This window comes from Rhamphochromis longiceps, linkage group LG7 (assembly GCF_057381845.1).
Source record: "Rhamphochromis longiceps isolate RC_006_pf linkage group LG7, R_longiceps_female_GT1.1, whole genome shotgun sequence".
In the NCBI taxonomy this organism is placed as follows: Eukaryota; Metazoa; Chordata; class Actinopteri; order Cichliformes; family Cichlidae; genus Rhamphochromis; species Rhamphochromis longiceps.
In genome coordinates, this window is record NC_140563.1 from 13,324,526 (window position 1) to 13,342,345 (window position 17,820).

At 38.8% G+C, this 17,820-nt stretch overlaps 2 protein-coding genes across 3 annotated transcripts; one reads left to right on the forward strand and one right to left on the reverse strand.

Annotated features, from left to right (window-relative positions):
• The first annotated feature begins 149 nt into the window (after positions 1 to 149).
• cib2 (calcium and integrin binding family member 2) lies at positions 150 to 9,059 on the forward strand. 2 transcript variants are annotated; one of them, XM_085411072.1, is made up of 6 exons: positions 150 to 513; positions 1,779 to 1,813; positions 3,611 to 3,722; positions 5,985 to 6,132; positions 6,210 to 6,405; positions 8,255 to 9,059. In XM_085411072.1, the coding sequence occupies exons 1-6, from the start codon at positions 463 to 465 to the stop codon at positions 8,274 to 8,276; spliced, it is 564 nt and encodes a 187-aa protein (XP_085267198.1). In that variant the 5' UTR covers positions 150 to 462; the 3' UTR covers positions 8,277 to 9,059. The 2 variants fall into 2 exon arrangements, with proteins under 2 accessions (XP_085267198.1, XP_085267197.1); XM_085411071.1 differs by lacking the exon at positions 150 to 513 and having other exon boundaries at positions 1,638 to 1,813.
• A 2,976-nt stretch (positions 9,060 to 12,035) lies between these two features.
• LOC146664904 (uncharacterized) lies at positions 12,036 to 17,789 on the reverse strand. Its single transcript, XM_085411073.1, has 9 exons — positions 17,343 to 17,789; positions 15,396 to 15,519; positions 15,151 to 15,293; positions 14,569 to 14,735; positions 13,938 to 14,027; positions 13,451 to 13,616; positions 13,211 to 13,366; positions 12,412 to 13,101; positions 12,036 to 12,320 (listed from the first exon to the last, which is right to left on the reverse strand). The coding sequence occupies exons 2-9, from the start codon at positions 15,448 to 15,450 to the stop codon at positions 12,273 to 12,275; spliced, it is 1,515 nt and encodes a 504-aa protein (XP_085267199.1). The 5' UTR covers positions 15,451 to 15,519; positions 17,343 to 17,789; the 3' UTR covers positions 12,036 to 12,272.
• Positions 17,790 to 17,820: the final 31 nt, after the last annotated feature.

Genomic DNA, 17,820 nt, shown 5'->3' on the forward strand with positions numbered 1-17,820 from the left:
AAAGATGTTTAATTAGTGTGTAATTAAGTGGCCCCAAGGTGAGGTTACATCATTCCTGTTGCTAGCAGTTTCTAGTTCACAAGTAGGCCTTTTTATTTATTCATTTCTTAGCTCCGGTCCCATTGGTTTGTCTGGACTCCGGTGGACACCATCTGGGTACTTAAGGAGGGGAAACAGATCACTTTGCACTCCTTGGGGTCAGCAGACAACATCCACTGGCTCCGACTTAAACGAAAATCTTTATTACTAAGATATATTCTTGACGCACTTCATCTACTTTTGCAGTCGTGGAGGACATCGTCTGGAAGGACACCAATACCCTTTGATAGGAGTTTGCAACGACATAAATTCATCTTGTGCGGAGACTTTGTCTCTGCGGACCTTCTAAATGCCTTTCATTGAGAAAGGGCTTTGGACATTCAGTGCTGTGAATGTGTACAAGCAACAAATTACTTGATCAAGATGGGTAATAAACAAACGATATTTACCGACGAGCAGCTTGATGCTTATCAGGTAAGCTTGTGTCCATACCTGTGTTTGGAATCTGGATGTCAAGCAATTCATTCAAGTGAATAATGTTTTAATGTCTTAATTATGTGCAGCCAATAAACACATCACTGGAAAACTTTGAAGGCTAAGTGAAGTAAAAATTAAACATGTTTTTTTGTGTGTGTGATTATTGCACTCCTGTTGTTAGACTAACACAAATCATCATTTTATTTATCTTTTTATTTTCTCAGATATTGAAAAGAGGGAAAGTCACTTTATAAATATTGATTATTACCATCTCTAGGGTGTTTCGTTGGTCCTAGTCCCCCCATCAATTTCATTTATGACAGACAAAAAACAATTTCCTACTATAGTGTCGTCAGCTATGGCCACATTTTTATTTAAATATTGATAAGCAGATAGCAAAAGGTCTTGATTTCATTCCAAACTGGAGGATATCATGTAAACTGATCATCTAAGAAGATCTGACCTTTTGTTCCCTGTAACAAAAATCCAGGTTTTCCCAGAGAGAAAGACATCCTCATATGCACAGGTTTATCATGTGATTCGCTATGGGCTTAATAATTGATGCCAAAGCCAGCGATGATGTGCCGTGAAACTCTACTCTCAGGACACAGTTTCTCAAGAGCTTCTCTGGTTACTTCAACTACTCCTAGAGTACCGTTTCTGTTTGTCTAACAGTTGTTATCTCTAGAGTATCACTTGAATTTATATCTTTCTTCGGCTCAAATAGATCATTGGATACTGCATCAGCGTGCTTCATTCAACGGGGAATCTAGAACCCAACAGCTATAACTTAAGCATGACTGTAATGGCATTTCTAAGTGTCAGCACATTGTTATCTCGTGTTATGGAGCATAGCAGGTAAGGTTGACTTTAGTAGGTGTATCGGTGAAAGCAAAAGGTGCAGTCCCTTGAGCTCATCTGACTGCACTCTAACACCCAGGGGAGTAGCTCAGACAGAATTCATACAAAAGACAAATGTAAACTGAGGTGCCCCCGGTAGAGCCGTTGGATAATGCGTGTGCCAGCACATGCATGTCAGACAACAGCAGATTATGTTCTCATGTACTTAAACGCATCATCGTTTAGGAGAAACCAGACACCCCGCTCAGTGTTTTACAGTAATGATTCTTCACAGATGTGTCATTGTGAGCATTTTATGCAAATTTCGATTGCACCTTAAAGGATTTGTCATCATGTTCAGTGCTATAAAACCTTCAATTCAAAGTATTTGTTTTTCACATGCTGTTTTTCTCTCATTGCAGGATTGCACGTTTTTTACTCGGAAAGAAATTCTGCGGTAAGACTTTGATTTTTTTTCCTTTTTATTCTGAAAAATCACTCGCAGATATATGTTGCACTGTCTTTCATTTAAACCACATAAATTCACCACTTACACTGACCATAAGAAGATGCAAATATGTTGTTATAAGCCTTTCTTTTATTTTCCTGGGGTATTTCTTTGCTCTTTGGACTATGTGTGCTTTAACTGGGTCAGGATTTGGCAATTAATACTGTATGTTAAGTTTTTTCATCCATTCTTTCATTACATCGCTTTGTATAAAATAGATCACTACACTACAGCTAGCATACATGACCAACATTACCTTGGTATTCCTGGAGTTGGTTGGGCTGTTTGCTTCTGATTTGCTGATTTACAGTAAATCAAAAGCTGAGTTTTGGCCTAGAGACACCAGTAACTTACCAAATGGCATGCATATATTTGTGTGTGCCGTTGTGTTGTTTTATGTCATAAAATTGTTTCCAACTGAGTGTTAATGGTAACTTATGTGCAGTGACGTATGACCCCAATTATATATGTATATTTGTTAACATTAAAAGCTTTCACTATATTGTAAGTTTTCACTTCATTTCGTTGTAATATTTTGGTTTGAATCATGGTAACAGACCTAGAACAAGATTCAGAGATTTGCTGAAATACATGCAGCTTGACATCTGAGCAGCTAGAACAGACATACAATGGATATACAGATGTTTCACTCAGTAAACATAATGTGGATTATGATTTATTTCATATACAAAATGCATATAAATCTGCATAGTGTAGCACAGTGCTGCTATTTATAGTGTAATGGCTCCATTCCCTCCTTCATTCACTATCCAACAAAGGTCGAATGTTGGTCTCTTTAAAGTATGAAATACAGGCAAATATACCATTTAGTAAATGAATGGAAAAGTATGTGGATTTCTGATTTGTAAACAGTGCTGTTACATGCAGGTGTTTGTTAGTGACGATCTAGAAGGTTCTGTCCGTTAGCTGTAGCTGTAGTATGTTAGGTAAACCTTTTGAAATTCACGTTGACCTTTTGACTGCCGTATCGTTTTCAGAGCCATTCAAAAAGGGTGTCACATTTCTGCTTATACATTAAAAAAACTAAATCAAATAAATATGATAACACTAGTTGTCACGACTCACTGGACGGCTTAATTTCTCTCCTGTTGTTGCTTATCCACTTGATGACAGGCACAAATGACTCGCTTTTTTCGTTAACAGAAGTGAGCACTTACTGTACCTTTGCATTTCACTCTCTTTTGGCTGTGGTTTGTTCTAGATGTTAGATTAGATTTTTTCTTTTCTTTTTTTAGCAAGAAATTCTTTACTAATTTGCATTTATTTTTACAACAAAATAAACAAAATAAGGCATTTGAGAATTCTTTGTGTACTTGGTTCTCCTCATTGACATCAATTTGACCAAAGCTAGTAGTGCTGGATACTAAAAAGAGGTCACAATAGGGTGCTAAAAAACACTTCTTTCTTTGGATTTAACTTTATTGACATTGCACAAAAGTATTCAGAAAACAAAATGCAATTTGGAAAAGAAGATATATTGTTCATTTTTATTAGAGGAAGTATGTGACATATATGAAAAAACAGTTAAATTTAAACAGGTTTACTTGTTTCAGTAAACCTCACTTGTTCCTAGCAGTCTACCAGTGAAACTCAGTCACTTTGACAGGTTTATCTAGTTTAATTGTAGTAAGTTTGTTCTCAAAGACTAGCGTCCCTGTTGATGAATACTCAGATATGCCCTGAAAGTATTGACTTAAAAGTCAAAGGTCTATTTTCTTTTCCTAGGCTGCATGGCAGATACCATGAGCTGGCTCCACATCTTGTACCAATGGACTACACCAATGAACCTGATTGTAAAATCCCATTAGCCTTAATAGTCAACATGCCAGAATTAAAGGTAAACCCCCCACCGCTGTTTTAAAGCTCTGTTTTGTCAATGTGAGCAGTATGCTTGTGTGTGTAGAACTGATTGTTAACACTGCCCGTCTGGCTGTACTCCACTACATTGTGTGAGCTTTTGAAAGTTTATGTGCCGTGAATTGCTCTGACTGATTCTAAAAGTAAATCAAAAATAAATTTCAAATGCCATTTTGCACACTGTGACATCTCAGCCACATTTACCTCAGCTTTTCTCTGAAACAAGCATGAATGCCATACCCTTTAATATGAAGCCCCTATTCCCCGCAGAGTATTACCACAGACACTCACGATGCACCCTTCCTCTCAGCATGATTGGGCCTTGTCTGTAAAACTGTCACAATAAGGCTGGGTTATAAGGATAGCAGAAAAAAGATGGAGAAGACTAAAGACACAATTGGTCCTCTACAACTTCATGACTATAAATTTGTCATCCTATTTTATATATTTCTATTTAGCTGATTATTTATTGACCTCAAACTTTACCCTGGGCAATAACACTTTCTTATTTGGACTCACTGAACTACAAACTCTGATTTAATAGCATTGTCTTGAATATCGTGAATATGCACTACCAGTCAAAAGTTTTAGAACACCACAATTTTTCCAGTTTTTTATTGAAATTTATGCAGTGTAATGTTTCATTGCACTCTGAAATGAAAGCATTTTAAAAATAAGCAATTGAAGTTAAAAAGGAAATCATCAATCAATCAGTTTATAGACCAGAATGTATTCTAAACTTTTGCCACCTTTGGCAGATATAACAGCTGAACACACTCGTGCCATTCTTTCTACAATAGAAGTCAAATATTCTTCAGAAAGTTCTTCCCCATATCTGTTGCAGATGTTCCCATAAATGTGTGGCACTTGTGGGTTGCTTTGCTTTCACTGTTCTGTCCGGTTCATCACAAACCAGCTCAATGGGATTTAAGTCTTTAGACTGTGCTGGCCACTCCATGTTTTTAAGCTTACCTTGTTCTTTTTCCTTATGTAGTTCTGGCATAGCCCAGACTTGTGTTTTCGGTCATTATCTTGCTGTAGGTTGAAACCTTGACCAACTAGGCGCATACCAGAAGGTATTCCATGGCGCTGCAGAATGCTGTGGTAGTCGTATTGGTTCAGGGTGCGTCTCACTCTGTACAAGTCACTGACCCTGGATCCAGCAAAACAGCCCCAGACCATCGCACTTCCTCCTCCATATTTTACAGTTGATTACTCAGAGCACATTACTCCAGTTCTGGCCTCCCTGCACTGGCTTCCAATTGAATTTAGGATTCACTTTAAAGTCCTTTTCTTGATTTTTAAATCCTTTAATGATCTGGCACCTGCATATTTGTCTGATTTGCTGAAGCCCTATGTCCCCACTCGTTTGCTCCAGTCAGCTGAGGAGCTGTTGCTCTCAGTCCCCAAATCACGGCTGAAACTGAGAGGAGACCGAGTGTTCTTTATTGTGGCTCCAAAGCTTTGGAATAATGTTCCTCTTCACATTAGGCAATCGACATCAAATTTTGATTCATCACTCCATAATGGCTGTGTTTCATTGGCCCAGGCAAGCCTCTTTGTCTTATACTGACATCTTAGCAATGGCTTTCATGTTGCAACTCGTCCTGTCAAACCTGCAGCTCGAAGTCTTCTCTTCACAGTTGAAACTGAGGCTTGCTTACTATATGTTGTCGTGTGAGCCACCTATCACGGAAGCTGTTGTCCTCTGATTTAGTTGTGGGTTTGGGTCTGCCAGACCTCTTCCTGTCAGATTTTGCTCCAGTTTCTGAGTGCCTTTTGATGGTGGAGAAAACTCTACTTACTGACACCTTGACTTTCTTTGTAATTTCTCTGTAGAAAGACCTACATTTTTAAGTGTCATCAACCCTCTTTTACTGTTAATTGCCTTTTTTCTCGTCATTTTTGTTAACCCATTTTGTGTTCCCTTAAAAAGGACTTTTTGTATAATTCTGAAACATACATTATTTTTCAGTTATGAGTTACCTTACCTTTTTTTTCTACCTCTTGCTGTTCACCACTTGCCTTTGTACCATTTCAAGCTATTCATTGGACTTGAACGACCTGAATTGCAATAAATAACTAGAAAAATTGGGGTGCTCTAAAGCTTTAGAAAATCGTTTTCTTATTAAAATATCTTATGTTTGCCATTGCAAATGTGTAGGGCTTTTTTGATGAGTGATTTTTATGTTTAGATGTAAACAAAATTCTGCAGTTAAACACAATCATGTTTTCTCTCCAGGAAAATCCATTCCGCAACAGGATCGTGGAGTCATTCTCAGAGGACGGGATGGGAAATCTTAGCTTCAATGAGTTTGTGGACATGTTTTCAGTCCTGAGTGAAATGGCTCCTAGAGAACTCAAGGCCATATATGCCTTTAAAATATACGGTAACATTTCAAAGCATCAGTACGTTATAGAACTTCATTAATTAAAATGTTCTAATTCTAACTTCTGTTGCTGATAGATTTCAATGTGGATAATTACCTGTGCAAAGAGGACCTGGAAAAGACTCTGAATAAGCTGACAAAGGAGGAGCTGACTCCTGAAGAAGTTGAGCTGGTGTGTGAGAAAACCATTGAGGAGGCAGATTTGGACGGAGACCACAAACTTTCTTTTGCTGACTTTGAAAATATGATATCCAGGGCCCCGGATTTTTTAAGGTAAATAAATTCATGTTATTGCAACAACATTGATAAATGAAAAACAGAATTGGACTCTGGATTCCTCCCACAGTCCAAAGACATGTTTGTTAGGTTAAAATAAAACAACTGGGTGGCATGTCATTACTTAAACCATGTCATGCAGACACGTTGTAAAAAGAAGAAGGCCTGGATTTCAATCAAAATTGAGGTGATTATAATTGGCCCTAGAAATCTCACAAACATTGTGCCTAATCAGGTACTTATTCTGGATGGCATTACTTTGGCCTCAAGTAACACTGTGATGAATATTGGAGCCATTGTTTGACCAGGATTGTCATGATCTGCTGGCGCAGACTGCGCTTTGAACAGAGGACTGAACTGCAGACGTTTATAGACAGGACTGGGCTTAACAAAAAGTGAGCCGTTAATTTAGGCTGGGTGAAAATCAAACAAAAACGCAAAACAAAAGGCAAAATGAGACTCAGACTAACAACAACCTAAACTGTGCATGGAGCATGGAGCAAGGAGGGAAATGAACTTGCGTTCCGGCAAGGGACAACAGGGAACTGACACAATGAATACACAGGTGATTAGAGAGCGGAGACAGCAAGGAAACATAGCTGAAACAAATAAGACACAGAAACAGGAAGCAAAACTAAACACAAGCACATGAGACAAGGGCCATCAAAATAAGACAGGAAACTCATTAAGGCGCAGGCTAAGGTACACAACTTGACGTGGGAAAAAAATAGCTCACACAGCAGACATACATGAAAGAGCTGAAAGACAGAGCGAGCCAGGGAGCTAGAGATGAGAGAGAGAGAGAGAGAGCGACGGAGGCAGAGGGGAACAGAGCGAAAACAAACATGACAGAGAGAATAAACAGAGACATAACCGGGGAAACGGATAAATAAACACAAGACAAGAGGGATGAGACAAAGACTAAAGGCACAGACAAGAAACCAAAAATACAAATAAACCTTAGAGGCAATAAAGGAACTAAACTCAAGACTAAACTGTACAAAACTTGAACTTAAAACAATCTTCATCATGCAAAAGAAAGAATCATGAATCCAAAATAAACTCAAAACGCTGGGTCAAAAACAGTACCAGGAAAAGGATATGACTGCTTTCTTTTATTTGTGCAGTATCTCCAAAATTAGAACTATCCCTTTACAGAGAAATGATGAAAAACCAGTTCATGTATTCATTACTGCTGTAATTTAATCATGCTGCTCTAAAACTTCTGTAAAAAGCCTTCAGTTTATCCAAATTCTGCAGCAAATGTAGAAACAGGAACAAGAGCCAGAGAGATCACATTTATTCCATATTGGCTTCTCTTCACTGGCTCTTTGTTAAATACAGAATTGAATTTGAAATCCTTCTCACTCCTAAACAGTTTTGAATAATCACCCCTCCCCAGCTGATCACAGCAGATTGCTGCCCCTTACTGAGCCTTATTCTGCTGGAGGTTTCTTCCCGTTAAAAGGGAGTTTTTCCTTTCCACTGTCACCAAGTGCCAAGGGAGATTGTTTGAATGTCAGGGCTTTCTCCAGAATACTTTAAGGTCTTTATCTTATTTGTTGTTGTGATTTGCTGCTAAAATAACTAAGCCTGAATTGAATTGAATCTTATGTATATGCTTAAACTTATTTTGTGTATTTTACATTGTGTTTAATTATGTGTCTATTAATGTCTGTGTCACCACTGTTGATTAAACTGTTATCTTGTCTGTCTTGGCCAGGACACTCTCGCAAATGACATTTTAAAAATGAAGAATCTTATTTCTCAGGTTGAGTAAAGGATAAAAATGTTTCATGCACAGTAATTGTTACTTTTCTAATAATCAACTTTATTATTTTTTCAGTACCTTTCATATAAGAATCTGAGAGGGTTGGATGGACAGCTTCTAAGTTGGCTGGACCTCAAGACTTTACCTGAGCCATGTCCTGATCACAGCACAGTGGTTGTCTGTCACTATCCATCGTCCCTCTCTGACCTTTACTGCAGTCGGAACTTGAGAAGATGGATTCTGATGATAGCAAATTTTCTAAACCCTGTAATTGTTTTGAAACCATGAAAAGGCAGCATATCAAATGTTTGAATTTGATGCTAAAAACAAGAAGAAGGGCTAGAAAAATGAAAAGCTGACTAACACAAAAAAATTATCACAGCTACAAAGTATCATAGTTAAATAGTAATGTGACCGGGTATAATGAAAAAGAGCAACTCGGAGAAATGCATTAGCTATTAATTGTACTACATAATCTAATCAAAAGTTCAGAGAAGATGTTGTCTTCTCAAAGAGATGTCTCTCTATGCAAGGACAAAACTAAAAACCAATACTGAACGGCACACTGTGTTAAAACCAGACATATCAGCAATGAATATCATTGCTTGGTCTCAGGAACACTTTCAAAACCATTATCATTGAAACTACATTGCACATGATTCCCTGTGAAGTCTTTCTGCAGTGGCACCTCCAGAGACATCCAGTATTTATAGAGCTACAGATAAAACTTGAAGCACAGCAGCAGGATTAGGGGATATTCTATAGCTATGCAATAAATTAAGTATTTATGTTGTTATTGTGCTTGTACTTTGCTTGAATATAATGACAGTCATGTTGTACTGTTCTCCAGTTAGATGAAGGGCTTTGTCATCCAAACTCTTTGTGGTAGCTTTCATCATCTGCCATTTACACAAGATGTCAGTTACTGCCATGTTTTGGATATGTATTTTATAGGACTTCATGTAATGTCTTGTATTTGTCTTCCTTTGAATAAATGTTGTTTTCCAGTGTGCTCTGACTTAATGCACTTGTAATTTACTCATAACAAAATATGAAGATGTTTGCACATTAAAAATTAGGAAGCATGTGCTTCAGCTTAGCCTCTCATGTGAGCTATAATACATTTTTAGGGAGGATGTGATTATTAAGACAGAGCTGCCTCGCGTTCACCAGCCTCTGAACATCCTGCACATTCGGCTAACTTCAGCAGAAAGCTGGAGGAAATGGTTTTGGCTATGTTGGTTGATGATTAACATGTGGTGGTTTCTTGGCTGGAGGATACAGATTTGCATCAGTTACACATGGTGTATTGTGTTTTAGATTTGATGTTTAGCTCGGTAGTTCTCATGAGTCGTACTGCAGAATTGGTTGATAGGTATAGCCATACATGCAGACCTTCACAGTCACTAAGGAGATTGGGTCGGCTGAGGCTTAAATCTGATTTTTCTTTCTTTTTGGCAAGTGCAATGATTGCAAAATGGTCTTGACAAGTTGAAAGACAGCCTTGGCCAAGTGCTGAGGTGCTCAAATACAGAAAAGTCACACGCAGAGATACCGTTTGATGTTGTGTGTTTTGTGGAAAGCATTTTGGTATTGGTAACACAAACTGTAAAGTGTTGTGAGCTCCTATGCCACCACAGGCCCAGACAACAGGCAGAAAAGGTATGCATGGTGCATCTGAGCAAACTCCATGTTTATGTGCAACACCTCATCTGGATAAAACACAAGTGCAGCAGTAAATGGAATGAATTCTCCTCAACTGTACTCTGAAAAATGAAGAGAGGGAAACTGAGGGCCTTATTTTAACTGACAGTTAAAATCTGTTCAGCTGTTGTGTTCAGTTTAATAAGCAATCACCAGAGCAGCTAGTTAATTCTTCAGTGTCTTATCTGAAGATTCATTTATGAGGACAGCATCAAATATTCAGGGCAGTAGAGTGCTGATTGCAGAGCTTCATTAATGACGGGTGTCACAGGGAACATCTGTTAGTTATGATCTCGGCAGAGCCACTTTCTGCTGCAGTGTGATTATGATGCTGTAAAACAGCCATTACTTTAAGCAACTGTTTCTGAGGGTGAGAGCGGCCCAACAGGGTGTGAAACCCACGCTGGTTTCGCTGCTTGAGAGCTCAATTTGATCTGATTTAAACTCTCTCGCTTTGCTTCGACAGCATAGCGGTGAAGATTTCTCGCTTTTCTTTAAAAATGAAATAACTTGTGAACAATTTCAAACACTTCACTTGAGCCAAATATACATTCAAAAGTGTACATAAACCATAACAAATAATCAGTGACAGCGTTAAGTGAGTAAGCTGTGTGTTTGCGATTGTTTCGAATATTCTTTATGGCAACTGAGAAAACGTTGTCGAGATAAAGACACTAATGACATGTGGGTGAAAGCTCTCACACTAATAGGTAGACCTTAAATGCAATTTACATTTATTATACGATCAACAATAAGCCTTCAAGCTTCAACAATTTCACGAGCTTTAAACACAATAATACACTGTGCTGTTAGTAACGGTGTAATATGCAATGCCTGTCAAACACATCAGTTACCCTTAAGTGTTTCTTAATGCTACATAAAGTAGTTATTTATATAATTGTAAGAATGTACTGCTTAATCGCTGTCAACCTTACACATTTTGTTATGTCAGTGTGCTTTCAGATGTGCAGAAATACAGTCAGGCAGTTATGACTCTTGTCTTTGATAAGTTTTTAAAATCATTACCCCATGTTTTCCAGTGACGCTTTATCATGTAGATCTCAATTGTGAAACAGAAGGCGACAGAAATGCCACAAAGTTAATGATCTGCCAAGCTGAATGTTTGATTATCAAGAGCTTTAGCATATCCTAGTCTGCACTGCCTGACTTAAACCAGGAACTGCTTATTTCCTAACATCTGTCACACTGTCCTACATGAAACGACACAATAGCTCTACTTTTCTCCCCCTTTTTTTTTCTTTTTACTGCTTCAGAGGATAACCATGAAAGATATACACTAAGTATTCCCTTTATTGTACTTTTACTGGCCCCAGTAAAAGTATAATTAAAAAAGTAAAAGCAAATGATAGAAGTTAATAAACCTTTAACCCACTTCCCCGTTGGTGTCACAAACAGACGTTTGAAAACTGTATGCAAATAAAGTTTCCTGTGAATGTGCAAAACTGACGGAAGCAGCATGTAACATTTTTAAAGATCAACTGTAAACACGGTGCCATGAGATGAATTTCCACATATGGTAATTTTCTGTGACAACATGATTTAGTGTTTTCAGGGAATGCTCTTTGAGTGAGCGATGGAAAACCATAATCAGAGTGCATTACATGGCCAAGGCAAGCTAAAGGTGGAAGCATTTTCATAGCAGTGATAATAGTTGTACGTTGTTGTATCCTGATTTATTTTTATTTATTATTTGCATCTCGAGCTCCACACGTGGAAATGCTGTCATCGCTCCACAGCAGCTCTAAACCGCACATCCCCATTTCTTCACAGTTATCCTCTTCTCCGTTACCTACAGCCCGTAGACATATCTGCATACATATATGCATCTACAGGATACATGTTGACAGGAAAGTGTAGCATATACGCCCAGGTTTGTGTGCACTGATGAGAAGTAGATGAAAACAGTTCTCCTCAACATAAGCTGCAGTTCAAGCTGAATCACATGCTGTGGACTGAACAGCAGGTTTTTCCCCCTTTACAGTCATACTTTCATTGGGGCCCCTGAAACCTGCGTAGGGCACTGCTGTACATTTTCCCCACCCTAATGATCACCCCGAAAGTAATTATTTAGTAATATTCTAATAACAGTAATGGCATAATAATGATCTTAGAGCCTCTTATACAGTAGATTGCTTTTAATATGACATACACGTAACACAGTTTTTACCACATGTAAAAACCTGTTCGTGGAAAGGAAACTACACACGTATCGTTATATTTTTAAATAAATACGTTAAAAAAACCATACATAAGTTCTCATTAAATCGTTAATACATAACAGTGGTTTTCCAGAGTGTATTATGTAGTAGTAGTGTGAAATCATCAAAACAAGTAAACGTTTTCCTCAGTACGCTGTAAAGTAGCCTCTTTACCATTTCTTCTTGTTCTCAGGGAAGAGCCACTTCCATTTGTCGTTCTGTAAGAGGTAAATAAATTCATTATAATACAAGTATGACACACAAAAGAATTATTTCTTTTAATTAAAGTGCTTTGAAAACATTACAAACCTTAAATCCCCAGGACGAGTTGGTCTGTTTGCGTCTCATGTCCTCCAGAGGCTCGTAAGTGTTGCTGCTGGCTTTAGGGTTGATTGGTTCCTTGTGGCCGCGAATCGGCTCATATGTGAAGTCAGCGGGGGCTTCGCCGGGGACCTCGGCATACACAGAATCTGTGCGCTCCTCTGGTATTGACAATCTAGTGTCAAAGGACGTAGTGTGTGGGCTCCCGGGCCTGCCAGCCAGGTGATAAACTGCATTATCACTCAAGTAGTCCAGGCTGTGGCTGCTGCTTGGTCTGCTGCCCAAATCTGTCCTCTCTGACTGGGAGCTGCTGCCGTTACCTTGTCTGACTGGCCTGGGGGAAAGTCTCGGAGGGGTGTCGGGAGGTGCGTTCAGTCTGTAAGACTGCTCCCCGTCAGAACTGCTGTCCAGGAGTGGCAGAGACCTGCTTTTGCTGTCTAGGATGCTGAGCTCCGAGTAAACGGATTCTGGATGTGACGGAGGACTACATCTGCCATTGATTTGATCCTTGGAAGTCGAACTCGAATTAGGTCTGGGTAAACTGTCCTGATGCATGTGTTGGTCTCTGGGTGTAACCCTTGGCGACTGCTTCCTGAGTTGGGCATACAAAACCCCCTCATGCTCGTTGATGGTGGCACTATCGAGGTGCCTGCTCCTTCGGGGCAACGGCGGACCTTCCTGTTTTACAAAACAAGTTTCTAAAAGTCAGTGAGGTGAAATAAACAATGGAACTATTTTCAGCACATTAGTTTGGACAGCAGCTCTATAATTTATTGACTGTATTCACCTCGTGCGCCCTGTTGCCCTTTGGTGGCCGTTTAGGCTGCTCATCTAAACTCGAGTTTATCTGTTTTCGTTGCCTGTTCTTCACAGCGCTGACAGCGGCAACAGGTTTTTCTTTGGGGCTAATCTGGATAACATCATATAGGTCTTCATCCAGGGCCTGAAAGAACAAAACATCACTTGGACCTCTATCTTTCACCTTTGGCATTTAAAAAAAGAACTCAAAAGAAGAGTTTTGTCTCACCTCAAAACACGAATTTGTCAGGTACTCTCCATATGGTTCAATGGGGCTTGTTTTGTAGTAATCTACCAGACTGGGCACTGTGTCGTGTACCTCGGTGTCTCCATAGACTACAAACTGCCCCATTTCATTCTGGTTTATCACAAAGTGTCGACAACGATCCCTGCCTCTGCAACAACAACAACAACAACAAAAAGTTTGTTAAGCATTGACACATTTTATAGTTGGAGCAAACTAAAATAACATATATTCACACGACTTTCTGACTTTTGAAACATGAATATCCTCCAATAAAATAAGCCACCAAACAAAAGCTTAGAAGTGGGGTTAGAAAATAGATAGATTTGATCGATTTGACACACATTATCTTTAAGACACTTTATATATACATAAGTCATAATTTCTGTAAAACAAAGCAGTTTACCTTCAGCAGCACAACAACACTACACAACTCCTACTTTAGTGTTCTTTAGACTAAACCACCACTCACCTATAGGACAGGATGTACCCGATGGCCTTTTCACTAAGACGGATCAGGAAACAGCCGAGCTCCCTTTCTTTAAGAATTTCTTCAGCATCCCTGTAGACAGACCAACAACAGTGTTAAATTCTCCAACTCCTAACTTTAAAAAGTGTTTCAAAGACATTTGGAGAACATTTACAGCAACAGCCTGGTAGATTATGGGCATAGCGAGGTGGATTGTGTGCTGCACCGTGGAAATTCTATTTCGTTACAGTCCCTTTCCATAAACTTGCCACTGCCAATCACGTAAGTGTGCACTGAATGTGGGTGTGTGCTGGAGGAAAGGCCAGTAGGTGCCAGTGGGTGTATTACAAAGTGGACACTTTCCATCAGAGGAAAGGTTTATTTTTATTTTTATTTTTTTGGATACATTTTCACAATATGACCAAAAATAAAAATAAATACATGAACAAAAAGCCTCGTGTCTTTTTACATTACTATATTATATGTTTTAAATTATATGTAAAGAATTTTTTTTTTTAAATGTGGCTTTAGCAGCTTAGAGGATATGATTTGGTTTTAGAAAAAAAAACTGGGTGTAAAAAATGATTATTTCTCAGTTTGCTATTTCCATTTTTTTCCTTTTATGAATCCTTACCGTCTTGTGATGAAGCCCAGGAACCAAGCTGGAAGGAGTCCGTTGCTGACCATGAGTGGCACCTGAGTCTCTATGAACCACTTTGATGTCAGCTCCCTGAGTCTGACTTCAGTCCCGTCTGCATTAGGATCCCCTGTTGTGTCCCTTTGCTCCATCCTCGTCCGATCCTGATTAAAAACACACCGTCATCCGCTGAAGACAACCAGCATTTATTCCCCAATGTTTGCTGTGTGGCAGCATTTTAACAGTCTAATTTGCTTATTTTCCAGGAGGCGTCAACCACAGCCTGAAAGCAGCTCAATGTTCTCATAGCTTTAAATGAAAGTCATTGGCTGCTGGAAAAGTCCGGTTACACCTGTCTGTGTAAAGTGAGCTTCTAGTTTAGTACACAGCATTTATTTGCTGTTACATGATATCTGATGTTTTAGAGAAAAAATATTCAAAATCCACAATGTTCTCGTTTTACTCAAATAATACTTTGAGGTTTTATAATCTATCTCTAAGTCAAACATCACATAAAAGCAAGTTAGTCACTAAAAGAGTCAGCGACTAGTTCGAAAAAGACTTGTAAGCAGTTCTTACCTTGAAGCAAAATTTTAAATAGGTCCTGATGCAGGGAGATTTTGTCTGTTTTTGATCCTTTGGTCTCGACTGTGAAACGCGGCACACCTTTTCAATTCTGGGATACTGTTGTCTGTAAAGTAAACAGCAATTCCTTTCAATCCCTGGAAAGAAAAGATCAGAAAATTAATTTAATTATGAATAATTTAATTATAAAGTTCATACAATATTCCTATAAAGTATTTAACAATGGCGAGAGTACATACCTTTCCTTGAGATTGTCACTGTGTGGTTTGAACCCGGTGTCATTTCAGCAAACATTAAAATACTTCTCTTAACTTCTGAACCGTCTCTAATCTCCAACTGAAAGTGTCTTGAGGGAGTATGACACTACATGGGAGATATAGACAGATGACATTTACAATTACACATATTTTTCCACTGGTCTGGAAAGTAGAGGTACATGGCAACGGGCAAGGCGCAGTTCAAACAGTTCATTTGCATCAAAAAGACAGCTGAAGGCTGCTGAACAATGTGAGAGCTTCCTGAAGAGAAACGGAAAGTAAGCTTTACAGAAACTGTGGTTTGTGTGCACACGAGTGCATTGGTTTGCAAGAGGAGATGTTTAACCCACGGAGTGTCTGATTACCAGAGTAATGGGAGATAAGTTGCGTCAGCAGTTGATCTTTTGTGTTTTCTGATCTGGGTTTGAAGTAAGTTCAGATCATTGTTGCTAAAGCTGGACCAAAAATGTGTAGGAATGGAAATGTTTGGAAAGACTGTGTATGTTTGAACAGATTTGGAGGGTAGAGGGCGGGGCAATAAACAAAGCCCCAGTAAGATGAGGTATTTCCAAGCTTGTTTTTCAGGTTCACATACAGTAAATACCTGCTAACTCATTCCCCCCATTGGTTGGGGACAGGCGTCATGAATCACCTCCAGCAGTTTTTGCTCTGTGGGGAACAGTAGGAACTCCCACAGGGGGAGATGCAGTAACGAGAAAGAGTCTGTGTCATAGCGAGCAGGATGAGATGGGATTTCACAACTGGATTTTAACATCACTTACAATTTGGAAACATGTTTCCTGTTTATACACAACTGATCAAACACTTGGGTATTGTGTACAGCAATGTCATTTAGTGTAATTTAATTTAATTTAGATGAATGAACGCAGAGCCAATAACTGAACTGTTATGTTCCACAAATGAGTAAGAGCTGCTGTACAGTACCATGGCCTAGAATTTCAACACTCTCTTAAGGCGGCTCTTGTTGTTCTTTGTGAGTCATTATGTGCTCCTCTGTGGGAGTAGTAAGGTTTGGGGTTAAATGTTATCACCGGTCCGTGTTTGTAAAGAATCCAATGAACATTACATTCGGATCGGCAGAAATTTATTTTATCTACAGCACATATAAAAAAAGGTGCCAGACAGGAGGATGTCTAGGCTGATAATTTTTTTTTAGCCTAACACACCTATGAGGGGGATGTGGATCTTATAAAAGGTCACAAGTCAGTTTAACAAATGCAAAATGTCATTGCAACGGAAGCACATCACCTTTGTTTACAGTGTCCTTTGAAACCTCAGAGCAAAACAAGGATCCTAACCTCACAAATACTTCTAATTGTAAGAAAACTAGCAGGTTACTGTTATTACAGTATTACAGTATTGCATTTTGTTTTTTTAAGCTGCTGTTTTATCTTTGACATCTCAAGTGGGGAAACATCAGGTGTATTTCCCAGCATAAGACAAATCATCCACTGTTTACCCACAGCACTGGGGCAAAACTAAATCATATTCACATCTGCAACCATTAGTCACCAAAACATCCTGAACATGTGAAACTTCTGCCAGCTCTGAATCCAGGAGACAAATTTCCTGTAATCACTTCAATAGCTCCTCTTTCGCACTCTAGTTAAACGAGCTATGGATTCGACTTAGTCACATATATGCTGTAGGTTTTATGAAAAGTGGAAAGGTACGTCATTTCAGGTGGTGATATTTTATTGGAACATTTCTTTACTTTTTTTTGACTTATCACTTAAATTGTAAATAATGCCACTATTTATGTATTTATTTTCATCCATTATTAGAACAGATTGAGAAAAGTGACAGTGAGATAGAAGAAAGTTAAAGTAGGCTCACTGTGGTTACATGCACTTTAGCACTAACCCAACACCCTGACACACTTTATGGCATCTGTGGCTTTATACTTACTGCTTATTTTGGAGGTGAAAAAAAAATCAACAAAATATGGCGAGGGTTGTTTGTATCTCCAAAAATGTTCATTTTTAATGCTCTTCAGCTCAAAATCTCTGTGCATTTCTAACATTAGATAACTCTAAACACCTCTCTTAGCCTTAATAGGGCTTTGACTGTCATGTAAGCATGGAAATGCTAAAAACTGGAGGAAGATATACTGATATTATTTGTCATCTTTTTAACCGTCAGCTAGGCAATACAGGCAGCTACTCTGAGGTGACAAAAAGCTCCCAGTGGTTTGGATTTCCAGTAGATCTCTGACCTGCTCACTGTTTATAACCCAGTCAGACCTGTCAGGTGGAGATCTGGTAAATGTTTGCCATTGTCCTAAGACATTGCAAAACCTACTTAGATTTATGTTTTTATCTCACGTTTTAGCACACTGAATCTATGTATAATGAAGTGTGCAATCTTAATAAAATTACCTGAGCTA